Source organism: Gossypium arboreum, chromosome 12 (assembly GCF_025698485.1).
Source record: "Gossypium arboreum isolate Shixiya-1 chromosome 12, ASM2569848v2, whole genome shotgun sequence".
NCBI classification, from domain to species: Eukaryota; Viridiplantae; Streptophyta; class Magnoliopsida; order Malvales; family Malvaceae; genus Gossypium; species Gossypium arboreum.
This window is the reverse complement of record NC_069081.1, coordinates 92,269,170-92,291,457: the sequence shown is the minus strand read 5'-3', so window position 1 is coordinate 92,291,457 and position 22,288 is coordinate 92,269,170. Positions and strand designations below refer to the sequence as shown.

At 35.3% G+C, this 22,288-nt stretch overlaps 1 protein-coding gene and 1 pseudogene across 1 annotated transcript; both read right to left on the bottom strand.

The window, feature by feature from the left end:
• Positions 1-8,731: 8,731 nt before the first annotated feature.
• On the bottom strand, positions 8,732-14,657 carry LOC108477939 (probable L-gulonolactone oxidase 6; annotated as a pseudogene).
• A 1,644-nt stretch (positions 14,658-16,301) lies between these two features.
• On the bottom strand, positions 16,302-19,475 carry LOC108477938 (probable L-gulonolactone oxidase 6). Its single transcript, XM_053023480.1, is given in 5 exon segments — positions 16,302-16,639; positions 16,642-17,016; positions 17,577-17,678; positions 17,905-18,160; positions 18,746-19,475. Coding segments are annotated over 5 exon segments (1,764 nt in total). The 5' UTR covers positions 19,439-19,475.
• Between the last annotated feature and the right edge of the window lie 2,813 nt (positions 19,476-22,288).

The window sequence follows — 22,288 nt, the reverse complement described above, 5'->3', positions numbered from 1 at the left end:
CCACTTAAGGGTGTGACCACAACGGTCATGCAATGCAATGCGAGAAGATATATGCATAAAAACTTGAAACGATTAAAGAAAATAGGAATAAAATGATGAAAACAAGACGAAAACGGGTGAAACGCAATGAAGTGATCGTTTATCAAAACCAAATTCTCAATTTTGAAAAAGACAAAAGTTAATCAACTTGTGGCTTGACTCTCTTATAAGAGTCCCGATTGGAGTCGCTAAGTCGTCAGTAACCATTTTTTGAAAAAAACGGTATCGACTTGGAAAAAAAATGAAAAAGGAGTCGCCACCAATCTTTTTAGGTGTGATCGGATCACCTTAAGTTAATCATTTTAATAAAACTTAAGATTTACTAAAACGATAATTTTGGTCTCGAAAATCGAAAATGAGTTCGGAGTCGATTACATACGAGGAAAGATTAGCACCCTCGATCGCCCAAAATTGGTACCTAGTTGATTAATTAGTGTCTTAGTGTCGAAAATTTGAAAACTTGAAAGAATTTAAAATACGATCCCTCTTTGTAAAGAAAATGCTCAAATGTTAAGGACCTTATCGTCTCACAATATAAAATGTCACGTCCAGTAAGTTAGGACACGACATCTTGAATTTTCGAGAGCAAGCTTGCCTTTTATATAAAAATTCTTGTATTTCAAAAGGTTATTCAGTTAGTTAAGGTGAACGAGGAAAATCGAAACCCAGTAAGTTAGGGCACGTTTCCTCGAATTCCCAAACACCGAATATTGCCTTTACTTGCAAAAATCTTATTTCGAGGTAACAAAATGCCATACCCAGTAAGTTAGGGCACAACACCTCGTATCTCCGAGAATAAGCATTTTTCAAAACTCATGTCGCGATTTAAAAGAGTATTCCGTTATTTAGGTTAAAGGAGAAAAATCGAAACCCAATAAGTTAGGGCACGATTGTCTCGAATTACCAAATACGGAATATTACTTTTATGAAAGAATTATTATTGGGTTGGATATAATGATAATAAGAATAATATTAAAGTAAAGTAAACAATAATACTATATATAAATATATATATATATATGTATATAATAGAAATACACACTACTATATAATAATAATAATAATAAATATAGAAATACAAAAAGTAAATATAATAAAAATATTAAATTAAAGTAATAAAAACAATACTATATATAAATATATATATATATATATGTATATACATAAAATATACACTAATATATAATAATAATAGTAATAGCAAAAATAATGAAAATATGAGTAATATTAATAGTATATTAGAATACAAAAGTAAAGTAATAACAATAGGGTGATAATAATAATAATACAAACAATAATACATATATATATACTAATAGTAGTTAGAAATAAAAATAATAGAAGTAACAATAATGATAGTAATAATATAAATAAATATGGAGAGGCATATATAATATAATAATAATATAAATAATAATATATACATGAGAAATAATAATAATATAAATAATAGTAAAATAATAAAATAATAAAACAAAGCTCTCAACTCTCTTTCTCCTCTTTTCTAAATCCATAGTTGGTCCGCTTTGCTTGATCATGGACCCCCACGGTCGCTATCGGCGCCACCATACACAATGCCGGACCTAAAAAAAACCTTTTTCGGTAATGAAAATATGGGTAAGCTTCTTAGTTTTATTTTACTTTCAGTATAAAAAACAAAATAAAATTGAAAGGAAAACAATAAACAAACAAAGAACTAAAGATAAGAATAGACAAAAGAAACCTCTTTTGCTTTGATCTTTGATTAATCTCCAAAAACTAGCCTTTCCAAGAAACAAAACAACCTTCTTTCCAAAAAACAAAAAACACCTCCAAAAAACAAAAAAACATCCCCCTAAACAAAGAACAATCCTCCTCTAAAAAACCAAAAACCCACCCCTAAAAACAAAGTCTTGAATGGCTTTTATAGCCAAATTTTACAAGTGGAGTGGTTGGGGTGGTTTAGGTGGCCAAGGGTGGTGGAGTTGGTGGCCAAGGTGGGTGGCCAACAAAGGTGGTGGAGTAGGTGGCCAAGGTTTTTATTTATTTATTTATTTATATTTTTTGTGTTTGGGTTGGGATTAGGTTGGGCCAAAATTGGGTTTAGGCCAAAATTGGGTTTGGGCTTGTAACTGGATAATAGGCTAGGTTTAATTCGGGTTTGGTTTTATTGGGTCCCGGGCAAAATTTCGGTCTTACAAAGACAAACTCAAAAATGAGTTTGGTTCAGATAGCAAGGCAGATAAGGAAGGTTCCATTTTGGTTACATCAAAGAAATGAGACAAAATGTGTCGCTATTGTAAGAAGTTAGGTCACGTCAAAGTAGATTGTTATAAATTGAGAAATAAAAAGGCTGCTAAGAGTAACGAGGAAGGTTCCATTTTGGTTGCATCGAAGAAATGATTTCTTGTTAGTGTCAACAAGCGATAGCTCTGAGCTTACGTATGAGTGGATCCTAGATTCAGGATGATCTTTCCACATGTGTCCCAACAGAGAATGGTTCTCCACATACAGTTTAGTTGATAGTGGAGTTGTGCGCATGAGAAATGATTCATCCAGTAAGTTAATCTGTATTGGTATTGTTAAAATTATGATGCAAGATGAGATGATTAGGACACTCCTAGATGTCAGGTATGTACCTGATTTACAAAAGAATATCATTTTCTTGAGTATTTTAGACTCAAAAGGTTGCAAAATAAACATCGATTTGAGCAACATTAAGGTATCTCATGGGGCTCTCATTTTGTTAAAAGGTAAAATGACTGATAGTCTTTATATTCTAGAAGGTTCTACAGTGATTGATGAAACCGGATGTCACTCGTCTGTTATGGAGTCGAAGTCAACTCGTTTGGATCAAAGGCAACTTGGTCATAGGAGGGAAAAACGTATGACCGTTTCATTGAACAGAGGTTCTCTTTTGGATGCAGATTATGAAAAGTTAGGGCACTGTGTTCGTGAAAATTAGACCCGGGTTAGTTTTGTTTTGGCAGTGCACAAGTTGAAGGCTAGAAGTCTTCTAGCTTCTATGCATAGATTCGACTCAGTTAATTCCCTGCATAGTTCAAGATAGGCCCATGATGGGCTTTGACAAAGATAGCGTTGTGAGAATTCGTGTCAAGTGGATATTGTTAGAGTTGTGTGACCCAATTTCCTGTTAAATAAAATAAGAGATTGCTTGTAAAACAAGTTAAACAAAATACATTCTTTCTAGAAGATTTAGTATTTATTAGTATAATATATTTAGCATTTATTAGCATGACCTATTTGACCTACGAATTTAGTTTATAAATAAACTCTTTTACAACCTTAGAAAATACACTCATTAAAGGTTATAACTCGTAACACTTTTGGAGAATTTTATGTTTATGTTTTGAGGGTTCTTTATTTCCAGATTTTGGGGTTTAGTTTTTATCTTCATCTTTGGTACTCTTCGTTCTTTTTCCATTATAGTAAAATTATCTTTGCTGGTGGTTTTTTTTTATCTATTTGGATGAGTTTTTTCACGTTAAATTTATGTGTTCAATTTATCAATTTCTTCCATTATTTGTACTTGTTCGTTGCTTAATCAGGTCGATCTCTAACATTATCGAATCACAATTATAATAAAAAATTATATAAAAATGGAAATTAAATTTTTAATGAAAAATGAAAAGTCTAATTTGACATTATATAAAAACAACTGCTTTTCAAATAACGATCTCATAATGACTTTATTCATAACAAAAGAGTTGATAAATTTTCCATTTTGCCTTTATTAATTCCCAATTCCCACTCTTTATTTCTCCTACAGCTAGGATGTAGATATATTAAAAGGCAATTTTAACACTACTAAAGTGTTTAAAATAATTTTAAAGACTATTTATCCTTATTTTCTAGTAATTTGCAGAAACCAAAAATTGTTTGACTTATTAATTGGATTTGAAACTTAGTGTAGTGCTTTGATATTAGATAATCTTCCAAGGACTTTGGATGCTTGCAACTTGCATTGGTTATAAAATATTAAAAAAATAAAATAAAATGAAATAAGACATTTTTTTTTAAGGTGAGAAGAGACATTTTTGGATATTGTTATACTTCTAAAGCTTTCTCATTAGAATAATCATCCTCTAATGAGTTGGCAACACAACCTTGCCATTGCTTCACTAAATGGACTTGCTGTAACATCCCTCGCTTGATCCGATCGTCAGGTCCGAGTTACGAGATATTATAATCGTTCTCGGGGCAACTATAAAAAACTAACATTCAAATTAAACATAAATCATACAATCTTAACCATTTTAATTCATAATCATTATATACAACCTTTCTCGAGTCTTATACAAACCTACGTATGCTCTAGAATTAACCCGAAATCGCATTAGGACGGAATTGCGACATTTTCAAAGTTTCAAAATGACATCACAATGTTTGAAACCCTAGTTCTTCTGGAGAAGAAAGATGAAGAGAAAGTACAAGAAATGGATTTGAGATTGCTTTCCAATCGAAGGATTAAAGATTGAAATGTTTGAAACCATAGTTCTTCCGGAGAAGAAAGATGAAGAGAAATGATTTTTATTTTCTTTTAATTTGCCTTATACATTTTAATTAGTTTATTAATTAATTATAATTAACTTAATTAACTTATAATTAACTAAACTTAAGCTTAATTAACACTTTTTATGGTTTAGAACTCATCCCCACTATCGTTTAACATAATTGGAAGGCTTAAATTGCTCAATTGGTCCTTTAATTAATTAAAAATCCATAGCGATTAACATTTACCACTTTTATAGTTTAGTCCTTATATCTTAATTAAATGTCCAATTGAAAAAAAATTAAAGAACCAAAATTTAATTAAAATTTTTACTAACATCGTAAATATTATTATGGACTCACTTGTCGAAAATGAGACTCCAAAACCACCGTTTTTGAGACCACTGAAAAATGAGCTGTTCCACTTAGTGTCACGCCTTCACCTAAATTTCATACTTAGTAGGCACATAAAATCTACAAAAGATATATCTGGAAGGACCCTGGACAACAGCCATCAATCCATCACATTTGACAAACCCCTTATCTAGTCCTTTCAAGTCAACTCCAATAATGCCTTAAACTGGCATCCACCACTCTATCAGAGCATACATACTAGATGATTGAGGCCTATGCCCAACATACTTCTCTCTATAAATACCCTCTTAACACCAGGGTAAAGGGACACAAAGACACCAACAATCCTATTTAGCCAAAACTCCTTCTCACAATTGTTGGAAAAAATTGTAATTTTTGGGAACTTTGAGGCATATTCTTGATTGATAAAGGTGGAGAGTTGAATCATAAAATTATGGTTTTATATTCTACTCCATGAGACCTTTACAACAGTATATCATATGCTCAAAATGGTTGAGTGATGAATAAGAAATTAGTGTCCAAAGTAAGCTATTTGTGAATATTTGTTGAGGAAAAGAGAAGCTTAGATCCCACATTGGTTAAATACCAAGTGTGAGATATGTATATATATGAGAACCCACTTGAAGGGTGATTGAATGACTAAGTTTAAAACCCTGACTCGAGCGCAGGGGGTGCAGATCCAAACCCATCGGGGTTTGGACGTGCACCCGCATGAGGTGGGCGACGCGAAATGTCCGGACCGATCGGGCCCATATCTGATCGCAACTTTGAATATGAAATTCAAAGGGATTAAATAGGAAATGATACTCTGAATCATAGAACTATGAGAGACCCATGAATCAGGATCCTAATGTATATAGATACAAATGGTCCAATGGGAGCAAGTTGGGCCTGCAGATATTTTGGCCCAACACTTTCCTCAGCAAATATTCACGAAAATCTAATTTAAAAGGACACATATCCTGATTTGTAGATCTTGTATCCTTATTTCATGGATATTTCCAAAATCCCTCCATATTGAATGCCTACAAAAGGCTAAAACTTCTTTAGATTTTTGTGCTGAATCAAACTCTCTCCATATTTTACTCTAAAAAAATTCTACTTTTTTCCTCTCCATATTTTCCAACGTTTCGGTGATAGAAAAAAATACAACATTTGTTCGTTTATCATTGTAGAGGTGCTACTCTTCGATCATCGTGTTGTTGTATCCTGGGAGACAGTTAACCAACGTTTCTCCAGGTACCGTAGGAGCGGCTGAATCTGTTTTAAGGAAACTGAGTAAATCAGGCCTCAACATCTAGTTAAACTTGATTATTCTTTTTGATTTCTGATTTTCCTTATGTTATTTATTGGTTTTCCGTATATGATAATTTAAATATAAATTATTCAATTTATATTTTATTTTATATATAAATATTTGTTTATTTATATTTATATATTTGTTCGCTAACGTGTTTTGTCCAACAATAATATCCTTTAAATTCCCAAATATAGCGGGTCTTCAAACCTTCCATAGAGTGAACCACCCTCATCCTCATAGCTCTCTGCACCCCATGATGTGCACCTTCATGACGATCCATCCTCAACTTTTGTGTTGTAATAGAAACAAATTTGCTAACTATTAAAAGTTAATACTAAATGGGTCCACGAATTAAGATATACTAGTATGGTTCCCAACCCACACTTCGTGTTGAGTTTATTATTTATTTGTATCAAATTATATAGTAAAAAATTGAAGTTAAAAATTTGCTCTAAGTCCCTTATATACTTCGTACAATTGGAATTTAGCCCCTAATTTTATTTCAGGAATTTAATTCCACTTTTCAGATAAAAAAATTTAGGCCAAGTTATTACCACCATTAAAATTGTTCTATTAAATTATCTGGTTTAACATTTTAAAATTTAAAAAAAAAATACTTGGTAGTCGTGCAACAATAAAAATAACGTTGAAAGTATTGATTAGGATTTTTTTTCCCTAAAAACACCTATTCGAAATCATCATGATAAAATATTTTTTTCTAAGAATAGTGTTTTAAACAAAAATTGACATCAAGATTTTGATTGAAATAGTTAACAATATTAACTATTTAAACTAATTAATGATATTAAAAAAAAAGAGAGACCAAATTATGTCAAACATTAAAACATATAAACTAAATATCAAATTTCAGCATAGCCTATGGTTGAAAGTTAAAATAATGTAAAAAAAAGAAAAAAAGGAAGGGGGGTTGGGGCAACGGACCATACTAATTAATTAGCTGCCAAACTTGCTTACAAAGAAATGCCAAGATAAAGATTACGAAAGTGCATTCCGAGTAGCTTCTCTCCGAAGATGCCTAATGGATACCTTTGTTCTCACTTCAACTCGAGTCCCACCAAAAAGAGTTCATCATTAGTTAGAGTTAAGGTTTTCATAATTAGATAAGTGGTTGTATGGGTTTGACAATTCGTTCTCGAGTTGGTTAGTTCGACCCGATTGTTTGATTCAATTAAATAAATTATTAAAATAAAATAAAAAAGTTAAAAAAAACTTATTCAATCACCCAGTTCAATTGATCTAATTGATTAGTTTAATTGGTTCAATCGATTTGCGAATTAATTAGTCCAACCCCTTAAATCAAACCACTACCTTATCAATTCTCGATCCAACTACTCTAACCAACCAATCTAGTCTGGTTCTAAATGGCAAAGAGCCTCACGCATGTCACCAAAACTTCTTTGTATGTTCATTGCCCAAAGCAATTTAACGTGTAGTGTTTTTAATATTGTGGTAACAAAGTTATTTCAAGTTTTAAGTTTATAAATGATTGCATCAGATTCAGATCCAATGGCTAAAATTTTGGGTCACATGGGGATCGCATTGTAGTTGATACCCTCTTTTGAGTTCTTAATATAGAAAAGATAAGATTATGGAGATTTTTGTTTTCTCCATTTTGAGGCCATGACAAGTTGTTTTATATGATTTTATATTTGTATTTGGGTTTTTGATTTCACACATTTATTTTGGAGATTATTTGCTAAAAATGTTGGATTTGCCTGGTATTTAAAAATTAGACTATGATATTTAAAATTTGACGAGCATTTAAATAAAAATATCATGTGTTATAGTTTAATTGATTCAATTTTTTTAACCGGAGTTAACTGTTAGATTTAAAGTGATAATGGAATAAAATTTTAGGTATCTCCTTTGAAGAAAAAATGGAAAAAGTTGCTAACTATTTTTTGTATAAGCTTTCCTTTTATTCATAGTTATTACATATCATTTTAACCATGTGGTTCAAAAGAGTAGTGTATATATCGTTTCGCTCTAATAGTATTTGCACGTGCACATACTCTTGTATCTAAAAAACATTTTCCCAAGCTTACACAAATAGCCTTTACTTGGAGTACAATGAACATATTAAGAATAAACACACAATCCTTCCAAAGCACACCCTTCTTTCAATACAGTCACCTTTCTTTTTAATCCAAATATATTTTTTGATTCTAACATTAAATTTTGAATCCACCTCCCATAACAAACTTTATGCTTATAACATGTATAATTTAGAGGATCAAGTGTATATTAACTATGAATCTAAGTAATAATAAATTTACTCACTTATTCATATAACAAAAATATTCCTTTTGACACTAAAAAAACAAAAAAAAATTCATTTGACAAAACTAAGGGGGATCGGCTCCCCTGTTACTGCATCACTACCATTATGGGCAAGAACAATAGGTGTAAATTATGGTGGATGGTTTCTTGAATCCTGAATTTCCAGCTTTCATCAATAGAATATAGTTTAATCATATGATATCAAACAATCAGTTCATAATCATGTCATCCCAAAGAGAATAATGGAAAATGGAAGAAGGGAGCTGTGAGTCTGAGAGTTACCTGTGAGATTACCCCAAGAACTCCAAGTGAAACCTTTGTTGCATTAAGATCTTTGTCACTTTCATTTAACACCCACACCTTAGCATATCCATCTTCAACTTTTGCAGGGCTTACAATTCTCATCTCCACTACATAATCATGAACCGAACTCCCTTTCTCCCACAACTAGCTCCCATGAGAGCCTGTACCTAAAAGCCCTTCAATGGTCAGTCCCTACCAATACGGTGCATAAGGCAATGCCAAGCCAGCCTTGGCTGCTTCATTAATCAGTTGTCTCTGTTAGAGAATGGCCCTCCATGCAGCTCATGCATCCAAAGAAGAATTCATGCACATAAGTCTTCAGGATGAAATACATGCAACTGAGGATGCTAATGCTACTGTTTCATCTCAATTTTCATTTTGTTTCTTTTTAACAATGTTTTGTAATCTAGTTCATTTTAAACTATGTTTGGATGACAATTGATGTAACTTGTTGATGAAAGAGCTGATTACCAACTTTGCTTTAGTGTGCAAGTCAAATTTATCTAGTTTCAATGAATTAAGTGGAGTTAGGTAATGTTTAGGTGATGAATTTGTTGATTTTGACCAGCCAATGTCTGGTACATGTATTGGCTTCATGCCATAGTTTATTTTAATGAAAAATATTGAATTTCATTCAATTTATGCTCTATTTTTTTATTTGCTTTCATTTCTGTTCTTGTTTTCCCTTGCAAAATTTGTTTGTTTCTTCCACAAGCTTAGAGCCTTGTTGCTCAAGACTTAGCTTTTTTGCTGCATTCTTCATCCGGATATATTACGCTATTGTTTAAGATCCAGACTGAGTTCATATTTTATCTGGATAAAGTGTATCAAACACCAACAATTGGTATCTAGACCTTTCATCTTAGAGGACCTGTTGTAGTAAACTGAATGGCTTCATCAAGCTTTTTCCCTGCAGCACCACCAGTCATTAATGGTAAAGGGTTCCACATATGGGTTGTCAAGATGAGGACTTACTTGCAGACCTTTGATCTGTGGGAAGTTGTCAACATTGATGCTGAGCCAGCTCCACTCAGAGCTTGCCCCACAGTGGCTCAAATCAGGCAACACGCAGATGAGAGGACCAAAAGGCATAAGCCATGTCCTGTATTCAAAATTGTGTGTCTGATATTATTTTCACCAGAATATTGGCCTGTGAGACTCCAAAACAGGCCTAGGACAAGCTTAAGGAGGAGTTTCAAGGCACAGAAAGGATAAGGCAGCAACAATTGTTAAACTTGAGGAGAGATTTTAAAAATTTAAAGATGAAAGAGGAAGAGACAGTGAAGCAGTACTCAGATAGAATCACGGTTGTTGTGAACAACATAAGGTTACTAGGAGAACAGTTCAGTGAGGTAAGGATTGTGGAGAAGGTGCTCTCACCATTGCCTGAAAGATATGAGGCAAAAATCTCATCTTTGGAGGATTCGAGAGATCTTGCAAGCATCTCCCTAACTGAGCTCATTAATGCCCTCTATGTTCAAGAGCAAAGGAGAGCCAGCAGGAGGGTGCTTTCCAAGCTAAGGCCAAAGTAGCCTCGAGCACTTCAGCTTATAGAGGCAAGAAAAACTGGAGAAATAAGCTTAAGCCTGATGCTGCAAGAAGAGGAGATTAACTTTGCAGATTTTGTAAAAGGTCTGGTCATCTAGAGGCCAAATGCTGGTTTAGACCAGATGCCTTGTGTCAACATTGCAAGAAGAAGGGCCATGTTGAAAGGGTCTGCAAAAAAAAAAAATGCAGACCTGGGCAAAACCAAGCACAACACAAGGATGTTGAAGCTCGAATGGCTGAAGACAAAAGTAACCATGAAGAGCAGGTCTTTGCTGTGTCATGTTTAGCTGGTCAGAGCAAAAAACCAAAAGGATAGATTTTGGACAGTGGTTGCACTAACCACATGTCACCAGATGCAACCATTTTTAAAATCTTGGACAGAAGCTACAAAACTAAGGTGAAAGTTGGTAATGGGCAATTTATCAAGGCTGAAGGAAAAGGGGATGTGCTGATATGCACTCCCACAGGCAACAAAATCATCTCAAACGTATTGCTAGTACTTGAGATTGATAGGAACCTTCTCAGCATTGCTCAATTGCTTGAAAAGGGCTACTCAGTTGTGTTCAAGGGCCAGGAGTGTCAAATTACTGATCCAAAGGATCAAGCCTCATGACGTCACTATGACTGATAAATGTTTTGAAGTCAACTGGTCAGGTGACTCACACTCGGCCTGTGTTGCCTCAACAGAAGATTCCAAGCTTTGGCATCAAATACTTGGTCATGCCAACTTTAGATCGATGGCTCAAATGGTCAGCAATGAGATGGCTGAACACTTCACCAAGTCAATTCAAAATGAAGATGTTTGTGAAGTCTGTCAGATGGGAAAGCAAGCCAAACTCCCATTTTCTACAAATACAACCTGGAGAGCATCAAACAAGTTGGAATTGGTGCACATTGATGTATGTGGCCCCATGAAAACTGAGTCACTCAATGGCAACAAATACTTCATTCTTTTCATTGATGATAGTACCAGATATTGTTGGATTTTTTTTTGAAGCACAAGTCTGAGGTAGATCAAGTATTCTTGAAGTTTAAAGCTGCAGCTGAAACAGAAAGCTACAAATTGAAGACCATCAGGTCAGATAATGGAGCTGAGTATACCTCAGCTCAGTTCCAAGCTATTTGCAATGATGCTGGTGTCAAACATCAGCTCATCAGTGTTTATACACCTCAGCAGAATGGGGTGAGTGAAAGGAAAAATAGAAGTCTGATGGATATGGCTAGATGTCTCCTATTTCAAAAGAATTTTCCCAAGACCATGTGGGCTAAAGTAGTTAACACTGCTGTTTATATTCAGAACAGGCTTCCAACCAAGGCATTGGACCATAAGACTCTATTTGAAGCCTGGTTCGGGTTCAAGCCATCACTGGCTCACTTGAGAGTCTTTGGTTGCATGTGTTATGCACAGGTACTAGCTGTAAAAAGAGGCAAGCTAGATAAAAAGGCTCAAACAGGCATTCTGGTAGGCTATAACACGTCAAAAAGGGCTATAAGACCCTTTAACAAATAAGGTCCTTATAAGCAGAAATGTGGTATTCAATGAGAAAACAAGCTGGAATTAAGACAAGAATGAGCCAGAGGTAGTTTCTGAGGATCTTATGGTTGATCAGACTGAAACTGAACAAAATGGTCCTGAAATGGACATAGATGATGTGCCAGTTAGAGGGACCAGACCCTTGGCTGAAATTTATGAAAGGGCTCAAGTAGCAATAGTTGAACCAAGCTGCTTTGAAGATGCTGAAGCACATGAAGGTTGGAAACAAGCAATGGTTGATGAGATTGCCATGATTGAAAAGAACCAGACATTGGAATTGGTTGAAAGATCAGGCAATAAGAAGATCATTGGGGTGAAATGGGTCTATCGAGCCAAGCAAAATGCTGATGGGAGCTTGAATAAACTGAAGGCCAGGCTTGTTGTCAAAGGATTCAGCCAGAAATATGGCCTGGACTATTGGGAAAAATTTGCACCAGTGGCTAGGCTAGACACCATCAGGCTACTGGTTGCCCTTGTAGCACAGATGCAGTGGAAGATTCACCAGCTTAATGTAAAGTCTGAATTTCTCAATGGCTTTCTTGAAGTAGAAATCTACATTAACCAGCCCCAAGGTTTTATTGTGTTTGGCAAAGAACACATGGTGTATAGGCTCAAAAAGGTTTGGCAAAGAACACATGGTGTATAGGCTCAAAAAGGCCTTGTATGGCCTGAAACAAGCTCTTAGAACCTGGTATGCTAGGATTGACAGCTATTTGTTAAGCCTGGGATTCGAGAGAAGCATGAGTGAGACAACACTCTATGTCAAAGAGGAACAAGCTGAAACACAGCTCATTGTGTCCCTTTATGTTGATGACCTCTTAGTGACAGGAGGAGACCAGAATATACTAGCTGATTTCAAGGCCAAAATGAAAGACATGTTGAAATGTCAGATTTGGGACAGATGACTTACTTTCTTGGAATGGAGGCGCAAGAAACTCGCAGTGGAATCTTCTTGGGACAGAAGACATTTGCAGCAAAAATTCTAAGCAAATTCTTTATGAAGAATTACAAGCCAACAAGTACACCTATAGCTGTTGGAATGAAGCTATAGGAGTTTAATTGGTTGCTTGTTGTATTTGACAGCAACCAGACTAGATATCATGTTTGCTATGAGTATGCTATCAAGGTTCATGCATTGCTGCAACAAGTAGCATCTTCGAGCAACAAAGAGAGTGCTCAGGTACATCAAAGGCACCTTGAGCTATGGATTACAATTTAACAGAAGTGAAGACCTGAAGCTGATAGGCTACACTGACGGTAACTGGGTTGGTTCAAAGGATGACATGAAAAGCACTTCAGGTTATGCATTTACACTTGGTTCAGCAATGTTTTGCTGGAGTTCAAAGAAGTAATCGATAGTGGCTCGATCCACAGCTGAAGCTAAGTATGTGGCAGCTGCTGGAGCAATCAACCAAGCCATTTAGCTAAGAAAAATCCTAGCTGATTTGAACCTACATCAAAGGGAAGCAATAGAAATCTATTGTGATAACATGTTTGCTGTTGCAATTGCAAAGAATCCTATTTTCTACGGTAGAATAAAGCATTTCAGTATCAAACTATATGTGGTAAGGAAAATGGAACAAGCTCGAGAGGTAGCTGATTCATTACAATTCAGAAGAACAGGTTGCTGATATCTTCACAAAGGCTCTTGGTGTGTCAAGGTTCATCAAATTGAGGAAGCAGTTAGGAGTTAGCAGCATGGAGACCAAGGAGGAGTGTTAGAGAATGGCCCTCCATGCAACTCATGCATCCAAAGAAGAATTCATACACATAAGTCTTTCGGATGAAATACATGCAACTGAGGGTACTAATGCTACTGTTTCATCTCAGTTTTCATTTTGTTTCTTTTTAACAATGTTTTGTAATCTAGTTCATTTTGAACTATGTTTGGATGAAAATTGATGTAACTTGATGATGAAGAGCTGATTACCAGCTTTGCTTTAGTGTGCAAGTCAAATTTATCTAGTTCTAATGAATTAAGTAGAGTTAGGTAATGTTTAGGTGATGAATTTGTTGATTTTAACCAGCCAATATCTGGTATATGTAATGGCTTTATGCCAAAGTTCATTTTAAAGAAAAATATTGAATTTCATTCAATTTATGCTCCATTTTTTTCTTTGATTTGATTTCTGTTATTGTTTTCCCTTGCAAAATCTGTTTGTTTCTTCCACAAGCTTAGAGCCTTGTTGCTCAAGACTTAGCTTTTTTGCTTCATTCGTCATCCGGATATATTACGCTGTTGTTTAAGATCCAGACTGAAGTTCATATTTCATCCGGATAAAGTGTGTCAAACACCAACAGTCTCAACGTGACACCGCTCTCCACAGTCATCGTCATTACCGCCAGGTTGATTTTCACCACACGGTTAAGGTTCTTCGTGCTAATAAGCAACCCATCTTGGCCTTCCAGGCAGACTAACTTGGGAATGCTGTGAGAGAAATGTGTCACCACTTTCATTTTCCTTTGGACTTCAGTTGCCGCCGATAGGATGGAAACCAACTTTTGTTCCGATATCGAGTAAACCACGTTCCCTGCTTGGCAAATGGTTCGTTCGAGGAATGCGTCGTAAGAGTTCGTGACGGTGCAGTTTGAATCTTTCATGGAACATTTGACAGACTCCCTTGGAGGACTGCAACCCACCAAAACAACTAATAGAAAGAGGCATTTCAACAGGACAAGCTCATTGAACTTGTTTGAATACAACACTGGTATAATTGGCATGGTTGATGGAAACTTGTTGGCTATACAATTGATTGATCCATTCATTTTCGAATACACACCTTTATATATAGTTGTGTATCGTAGAAAGTTGCTTCTGACAAGTATGTCTTCATTATTTAATAGTATTTATTTATTAATTATTTACTATATTTTTGTTTTAGTTAATGGTAAGGTGTGATCCAGGGATTTAAATTGCGGTTGCGACCGCGTTTTCGGTCGTGTTGCGTTTATCGCGGTTGTGGACATAACAGATGCTATTGCGGTCACTGCGGGTATCGCGGTCGTGAAATTTTTTAAAATTCGCACAACTTATTTTAAAACATAATAATTATAATTATAATTTTAAAAAGTCACTTTTAATTATTTTTAGCTATAAAGTATGGACACGGATACGCAATATGAATACGACTCGATATGGACACGAATACAATAGGATACAGTAATAAAAAATATTTTTATATATTTTTTATGTTAAAATACTTAAATGAAAATATTGATATTTTATTTTACTATTTTTTTAATAGAAAAAGTCAAATAAAGCCCAAAATAAAACAATCATAAAAGGCCGAAAAACAAACTTATATCCGCTAAGTAATAGAGGGTGCTCTACAAACTTCCTAATTTCAGCCAAAAAAAATCTAAAGGCTAAGCTCCCGAAAAGCAACAGGTTCTTGGAAAAACCCCTCTGTGCTTATCTCTTCTTCATTTTCAAGTTTTCAACAGACCTTTCGACTACCTCAGTCTCTTCCTCTCCCCAAAACTTACACATCCATCCAGTGACTCAAACTTAAGGAAACAGAAATCTTGTAAACACCATTGTTCTTCGACCTTCAAGCCCTCAAATGCCAATGTTTCATCAAAATTTCAGTCGTCATCCAGCCACCATCTTCTTTTCCTGCGTCTGTCACATGCCCTTTTTTAGACACCTATTGTAAAATAACGGGAATAGCAGCCCGTTATTGCTGCAATTGGCTGTTACCTGTTAAATTGCGATCGCGATCCACCGCTATTGGTGTGACTCTACTTCACACCTCTAGTTTTAGCAGTAGCGGTTTCGGACGGCACCGCTACCACTATATAGCGGCCGCTATACCGGTATCGGACCGCTATTTAAATCCCTGGTGTCATCAATTGGTTTTTTTTTTTTTTTTTAAGGAATTGCATTTCTGAATTTGTTGCCTTTCATTTTCTAAATTGCGTGTTTTGTCAAGTAATTCACATGTGAAATCGTGGGATTACAAGTAAATTATTTTGGTTGTAAAACAAATTCATTATGTCTGCACATGGTTGAACTCCAACCTCATAGCTGGGGACTTAAGATTATTCCATGAAATTAAAATCATGGGGTTTCGTTGTTGTGGATGCATGCAGCTTTGAACCCTAAATTGACTCGTTAATATCCCAATGCTGATGAGTAGGGGTAGCATGTGGTGGACGATGGAGAGCCAACACTTTTTCACTCTTCAGCCAAAAAAGACCCCTAGATTTTTAACGGGAGTTAACAGTTAGATTTAAAACAAAATCCTGAATACCATACATTCATGATTGGTTTAGTTTCTTTTTAACCGGAGTTAATAATTAGATTTAAAGCATAATTATCTTTTATATATTCTTTCCTTTTATGTTCATAGTTATTACATATCATTTTAACCATGTGGTTCAAAAGAGTAGTGTATATATCATTTCGCTCTAATTCTTAGTATTTACACGAGCACATACTCTTGCATCTAGAAAAATTTTCCCAGGTTTACACAAATAGCCTTTCCTTGGAGCACAATGAACATCTTGGGAACAAACACACACTCCTTCCAAAGCGCACCCTTCTTTCAATACGGTGACCCCATTTCTCAGTCCAAGAACTTGGTCAGTCCACTCACTCGAAAACAATCCCCATGGATCATACTTATTTTTAACCTTCAAGAACTCTCCACCATTCTTGTATCTCTTCATCACCCCATCGAACACCAGGTTACGGTTCTTCCCCCAATGCGGCAAAGCATTGTATTTGAACAACGCCATTTGCTCTCTTCCAACACGTCTTGGTAAAGCCTAGGAGCCATGGGGTCTTTGCTCCTGTAGTAGGTAATGTCGAAATCTATGGCGTCTTCTTGCTTGCCCAAGTAAGCGGTGGAAGCTTTAACGTAGCGCATGACGATCCCATTGTAAAGTTCTAGCCCACATAGTGATTTGGGATCCATTGACACTAGCTTCTGCACATCTTGGATGAAGCTTTTCACGACCGATAAATCGATGCTGAATGTGGTTTGGTGAAAGAACTCGCCTTTGATTCTGGGGTCCCAAGGGCATGCGGTGATCAATGAGTCTTTATGGCTGTCTAGACAAGTTCCCGATGATTGGAGACGATGGTGGAATCCGATTACTGGATAGCCCGTAAAAATGACACCTACATTTCATGAATGAAAGAAGCAAAAAGCATATACTTAGCTATAGATTATTTCGGTCGAATTTTAGTTTTGAACCCTCCATTTTTCTTAAATTATAATTTAACTCTTGTTATATTTTAATTTTACATAATTTGATAATATATTTTTATAATGGGATTAGATACTTCAAATAAGTAACACCATTAAATAGAGGCACATGAAGATAAGGTTATTGGTCCCTCTTGGTTGGAAAGAAAAAATTGTGTTGATACCTTTCAAAAGTAAATAATTCAATTTAGATTTATTTGATAACTTTTTTTAATTTTGCTCCACAATTTATAATTTTATCTTGTTCTCATTAGCAAAAAGATCTTGGCTAATCTTGGCTTTATTCCTGTCATTAACCCCTTCAATAAATATGATGTGTTTAAAGAGATATTTTTAAGAAAATTTATGTACGTATTTTAATCGAATTAATTAGCAGTTTTAACTATTTGGACTAAATAATAAAATTATAAAATCAAAGAGATTCAATTATTCGAAGTAGGTATTATTAAAAGAAAGAGACTAGGGGGTATACCGTTGTCTGTTAAGCCATAAGCAGACGATTGAAGTGTTGAAGTCACTAGCTTTGCATTCAGGCACTTCCCTTCAGTATCTCTTAAGGATTCTTGAGTTTCCTCTAAATCATTAAACAAATTCATACAAGTAAATAAATAAATAAGCTAAAATGCTATTTTGATGAAGTTGATGCATTTGTAATCGTAACGGCGGCGAACAAAATCGTATAATAATAAAATTGTTGTGAGTTGATGTCAAAGATTAAGGATTAAGTGTCATCTATTTCTTTTTTCTCTTACAAATTTGTAATGAAGAAAATAAAAGAAATAGTGATTGTCAATACAAACCCACAGATCGGATAACAGACAAAACAGATGAAAGAGTGGAGCGAAATGGAGTGAAATAATAGACACCACTCCCAGATACATTAACGGGAACCCGATCATCGATTCTGTAGGCTACCTTTCGTTGGCTAGGATACCAAAACATGTCAGCAAATTCATGGAGTTTACCAAAAGTTACTACTTTATCTCCCAAATCTGTGTCATCTTTCATTACATAAGTAATGGATCGTTTGAAAAGAAATTGAAATTTGAGTGTGACCTATAAAATAATTAAAGAATTATACATAAATATATCTATATATATATCATAATAGATATCGATAATGATAATAGGATGATCACAAAATATAAAGAAAAAATAAGAAATTTACTTATGTTGAAAAACGAATTATATAATAAAAATTTCACTAATTAATGTCAAATAAAAAAAGTATAATTCTATACAAATTATACTTGTTCCAAATATATTTTTCGATTTTATAATTTTTATCCAAACTCTTTAAATTTTCAATCCACCCCCAAGTTGATAGCTAACTATGAATTTAAGTAATAATAAATTTATTCAATTATTCATAAGACAAAAGTATTCCTTCTGACACTACAAAATAAAAAATTCCTTTGACAAAACTAAGGGGGACCGGTTCCCCCGACACTGCATCACTACCATTATGCGCAAGAACAATAGGTGAGAGCTATAGTGGATGGTTTCTTGATTCCTGAATTTCCAGCTTTCATCGATAGAATATAGTTTAATCATATGATCAAACAATCAGCTCATAATCATGTCATCCCAAAGAGAACAATGGCAAATGGAGAAAGGAAGCTGTGAGACAGTGAGAGTTACCTGAGAGATTACCCCAAGAACTCCAAGTGAAACCTTTGCTGCATCGAGATCTTTGTCACTTTCATTTAACACCCACACCTTAGCATATCCATCTTCAGCTTTTGCAGGGCTTACAATTCTCATCTCCACTACATAATCATGAACCGAACTCCCTTTCTCCCACAACGAGCTCCCATGAGCGCCTGTACCTAAAAGCCCTCCAATGGTCAGTCCCCACCAATACGGTGCATAAGGCAATGCCAAGCCAGCCTTGGCTGCTTCATTAATCAGTTGTCTCAACGTGACACCGCTCTCCACAGTCATCGTCATTGCCGTCAGGTTGATTTTCACCACACGGTTAAGGTTCTTCGTGCTAATAAGCAACCCATCTTGGCCGTCCGGGCAGACTAACTTGGGAATGCTGTGAGAGAAATGTGTCACCACTTTCATTTTCCTTTGGACTTCAGTTGCCGCCGATAGGATGGAAACCGACTCTTGTTCCGATATCGGGTAAACCACGTTCCCTGCTCGGCAAACGGTTCGGTCGGGGAATGCGCCGTAAGAGTTCGTGACGGTGCAGTTCGAATCTTTCGTGGAACATTTGACAGGCTCCCCTGGAGGACTGCAACCCACCAAAGCAACTAATAGAAAGAGGCATTTCAACAGGACAAGCTCATTGAACTTGTTTGAATACAACACTGGTCTAATTGGCATGGTTGATGGAAACTTGTTGGCTATACAATTGCTTGATCCATTTATTTTCGAATACACACCTTTATATATAGTTGTGTGGCGTAGAAAGTTGCTTTTCACAAGTATGTTTTCATTATTTAGTAGTATTTATTTATTAATTCGTTACTATATGTTTGTCTCAGTTAATGGTAAGGGGTCATTAGTTGGTCTTTTTAAAGGAATGCACTCAAATACACACCTTTATATATAGTTGTGTAGCGTAGAAAGTTGCGTCTCACAAGTATGTTTCCATTATTTAGCAGTATTTATTTGTTAATTCTTTACTATATGTTTGTTTCAGTTAATGTTAAGGGGTCATCAGTTGGTCTTTTTAAAGGAATTGCATTCCTGAATTTGTTGCCTTTCATTTTCTAAATCGCGTGTTTTGCCAAGTAATTCACTTGTGAATCGTGGGATTACAAGTAAACTATTTTGGTTGTAAAAACAAATTCATTATGTCTGCACATGGTTGAACTCCAACCTCATAGTTGGGGAAATAAGATTACTCCATGAAATTAAAATCATGGGGTTTCGTTGTTGTGGACGCATGCAGCTTTGAACCCTAAATTGACTCGTTAATATCCCGATGCTGATAAGTGGGGGTAGCAAGTGGTGGACGATGGAGCCAACTCACTCTTCAGCAAAAAATAAAAAAATAAATAAAAACATAGATTTTTACAAGTGGCAATTGTAAATGCCACTTCAAAAGAATTTGAAGTTAGTGAAGTGATTGTGGTGTTGTTGTGGCTAATTAGTTTAAAACAAAATCCTCTCTGGTGTTGGTGGGTTGCACCAACATTCATCTTCAATATTTTAGTTCCACAGTGTTGTTTCTATTGTTTTGATGAGTGTTAATCCAACTTTTAGGCATGAATTTTGTAATAGTTTTACATTAGAATTTATTTTTTTTTTTCAAGTTAATTCTTAAATTTAGCAATTGTTTTCACATTAAAATTTGAATTTTTTATTTGTCTAAGTTAATATTTGAACTTGATAATTGTACTCACATTAGAGTTAAATTTTTTTGTTCGAATTTTTTTTTAAAAAAAAAATATCAAGGACTAATTTTGTACAAAAGAAAAAGAGTTGAAGCCCTAACATAAGAACAATCATCAAGTTTAGAGAATAACTTGGACAAAAAAATTTAGACTCCAATATTAAAACAATTGACAAGTTCAAAGATTAATTTAAAAAAAAAATTACCCTCCTAGAAGAACACTTACTTAGGGTCCATTTGGATTCCCATTTGATATCAATGTGATGCGTTTAACCTTTTTTTTTCTCATTTGTTGTGAAAGTTCATGTTTGAATGAGCTGAAACCAATGTGTTTTTGCCATTGAAGCTTCAAATTCTCACAGAAGGTAAGAGGGTACAATTAGTTCATTGGACCCTCATTTCGTCAAATATATCCTTTTCTTATTCATTTCTATGTAAAAGACTTATGCATATAATTTTGTTGAGTGTTTTTGTGAGTCTATCTCTCATGAAGGTCAATTTTCCTATTTATATGACAAGGTTCCTAGATGTGACATACTAACCATCTGTTTGATAATGCTCATCAGGTGGGATGGAAAAAAAGTGTTGGAGTCTAAAGGAAGAATCACCGTTCTATAGTTTCGGTAGCCCACATGCATGCCAACAGGTACTCTATTCTAGGGTCAACACGTGCCCCATAAGTATGGGTTTGCTTGCATGATAATGTGAACCTATCACGTGCGAACTCATATGGGTGAACAGTGCCACGTATGAACTCATATAAGCGAACTGTACAGACTACCACTACTAAAGTAAAGAGGATTGGGTCGGTCCTAGTCGGGTAGCAAGTCGATAATGGAGAATGTAACACCCCTTACCCTATTCAATGCGGGAATAGGGTTAAGGAGCATTACCGAACTTACAAAACAATTATACATATTTTAGCATACATTTCCTTACTTTAAACATTCATCATTCAATATGTTCCTAATACAAGCCTATGAGGACTTAAACATGCATTGGAATTGGTTCGGGACTAAATCGATAACTTTTAAAACATTCACAACACATAGAAAATTTTCCTTAAAACAGGGGACACATACCCGTGTGACCAAGTTGTGTGTCTCACATGGCCACCAGACACGCCCGTGTCACAGGCCGTGTGGACATTCGAAATAGGAGTACATGGCTGTGTCCCAGCCTGTGTCCTACCCCGTGTAACTCATTGACTTGGGTCACACGACCAACACACACTCCTGTGTGCCCTAAAAATGGGCACACACGCCCGTGTGCCAGGCCGTGTGCTAAGCCGTGCCAGACCTGTACGGTATACTGACTTATACCACACGGCCAAGTCACACGCGCGTGTGTAAGGCCGTGTGGAGCATACTGACTTGATTTAATTTTCAACACTAAGGGACAAACGGCCGTGTAACATGAACGTGTGTCACACACGGCCGAGATACACGCCTATGTCTCTGCCCATGTGGACATAAATTACTCTATTTACTAAGCCAATTTGCCACCTCATTTGGTACACACCTTCACCTACACATATGGAACCAAAACAAAGCTTAATAGGTAACCCAAAACTACCAAATCAAACATAATTCCTACCATTTCATCTAAGCATTTCTTAGCCTAAACCTCAATCACAAATATCATCAATTCATCAACCATTTCCAAGAAACATTAAACACATTACAAAATGGCATTAGCACATCTAAAACCATTTACCTAACATACATCATTTTGTTCCAATTCACAAGCATGATACCAATTCCGGAAACCTCATAATATAAGCCATAAGCACACTTATATATATACATAACTAAACTATCCAAATTAAGCCAAGT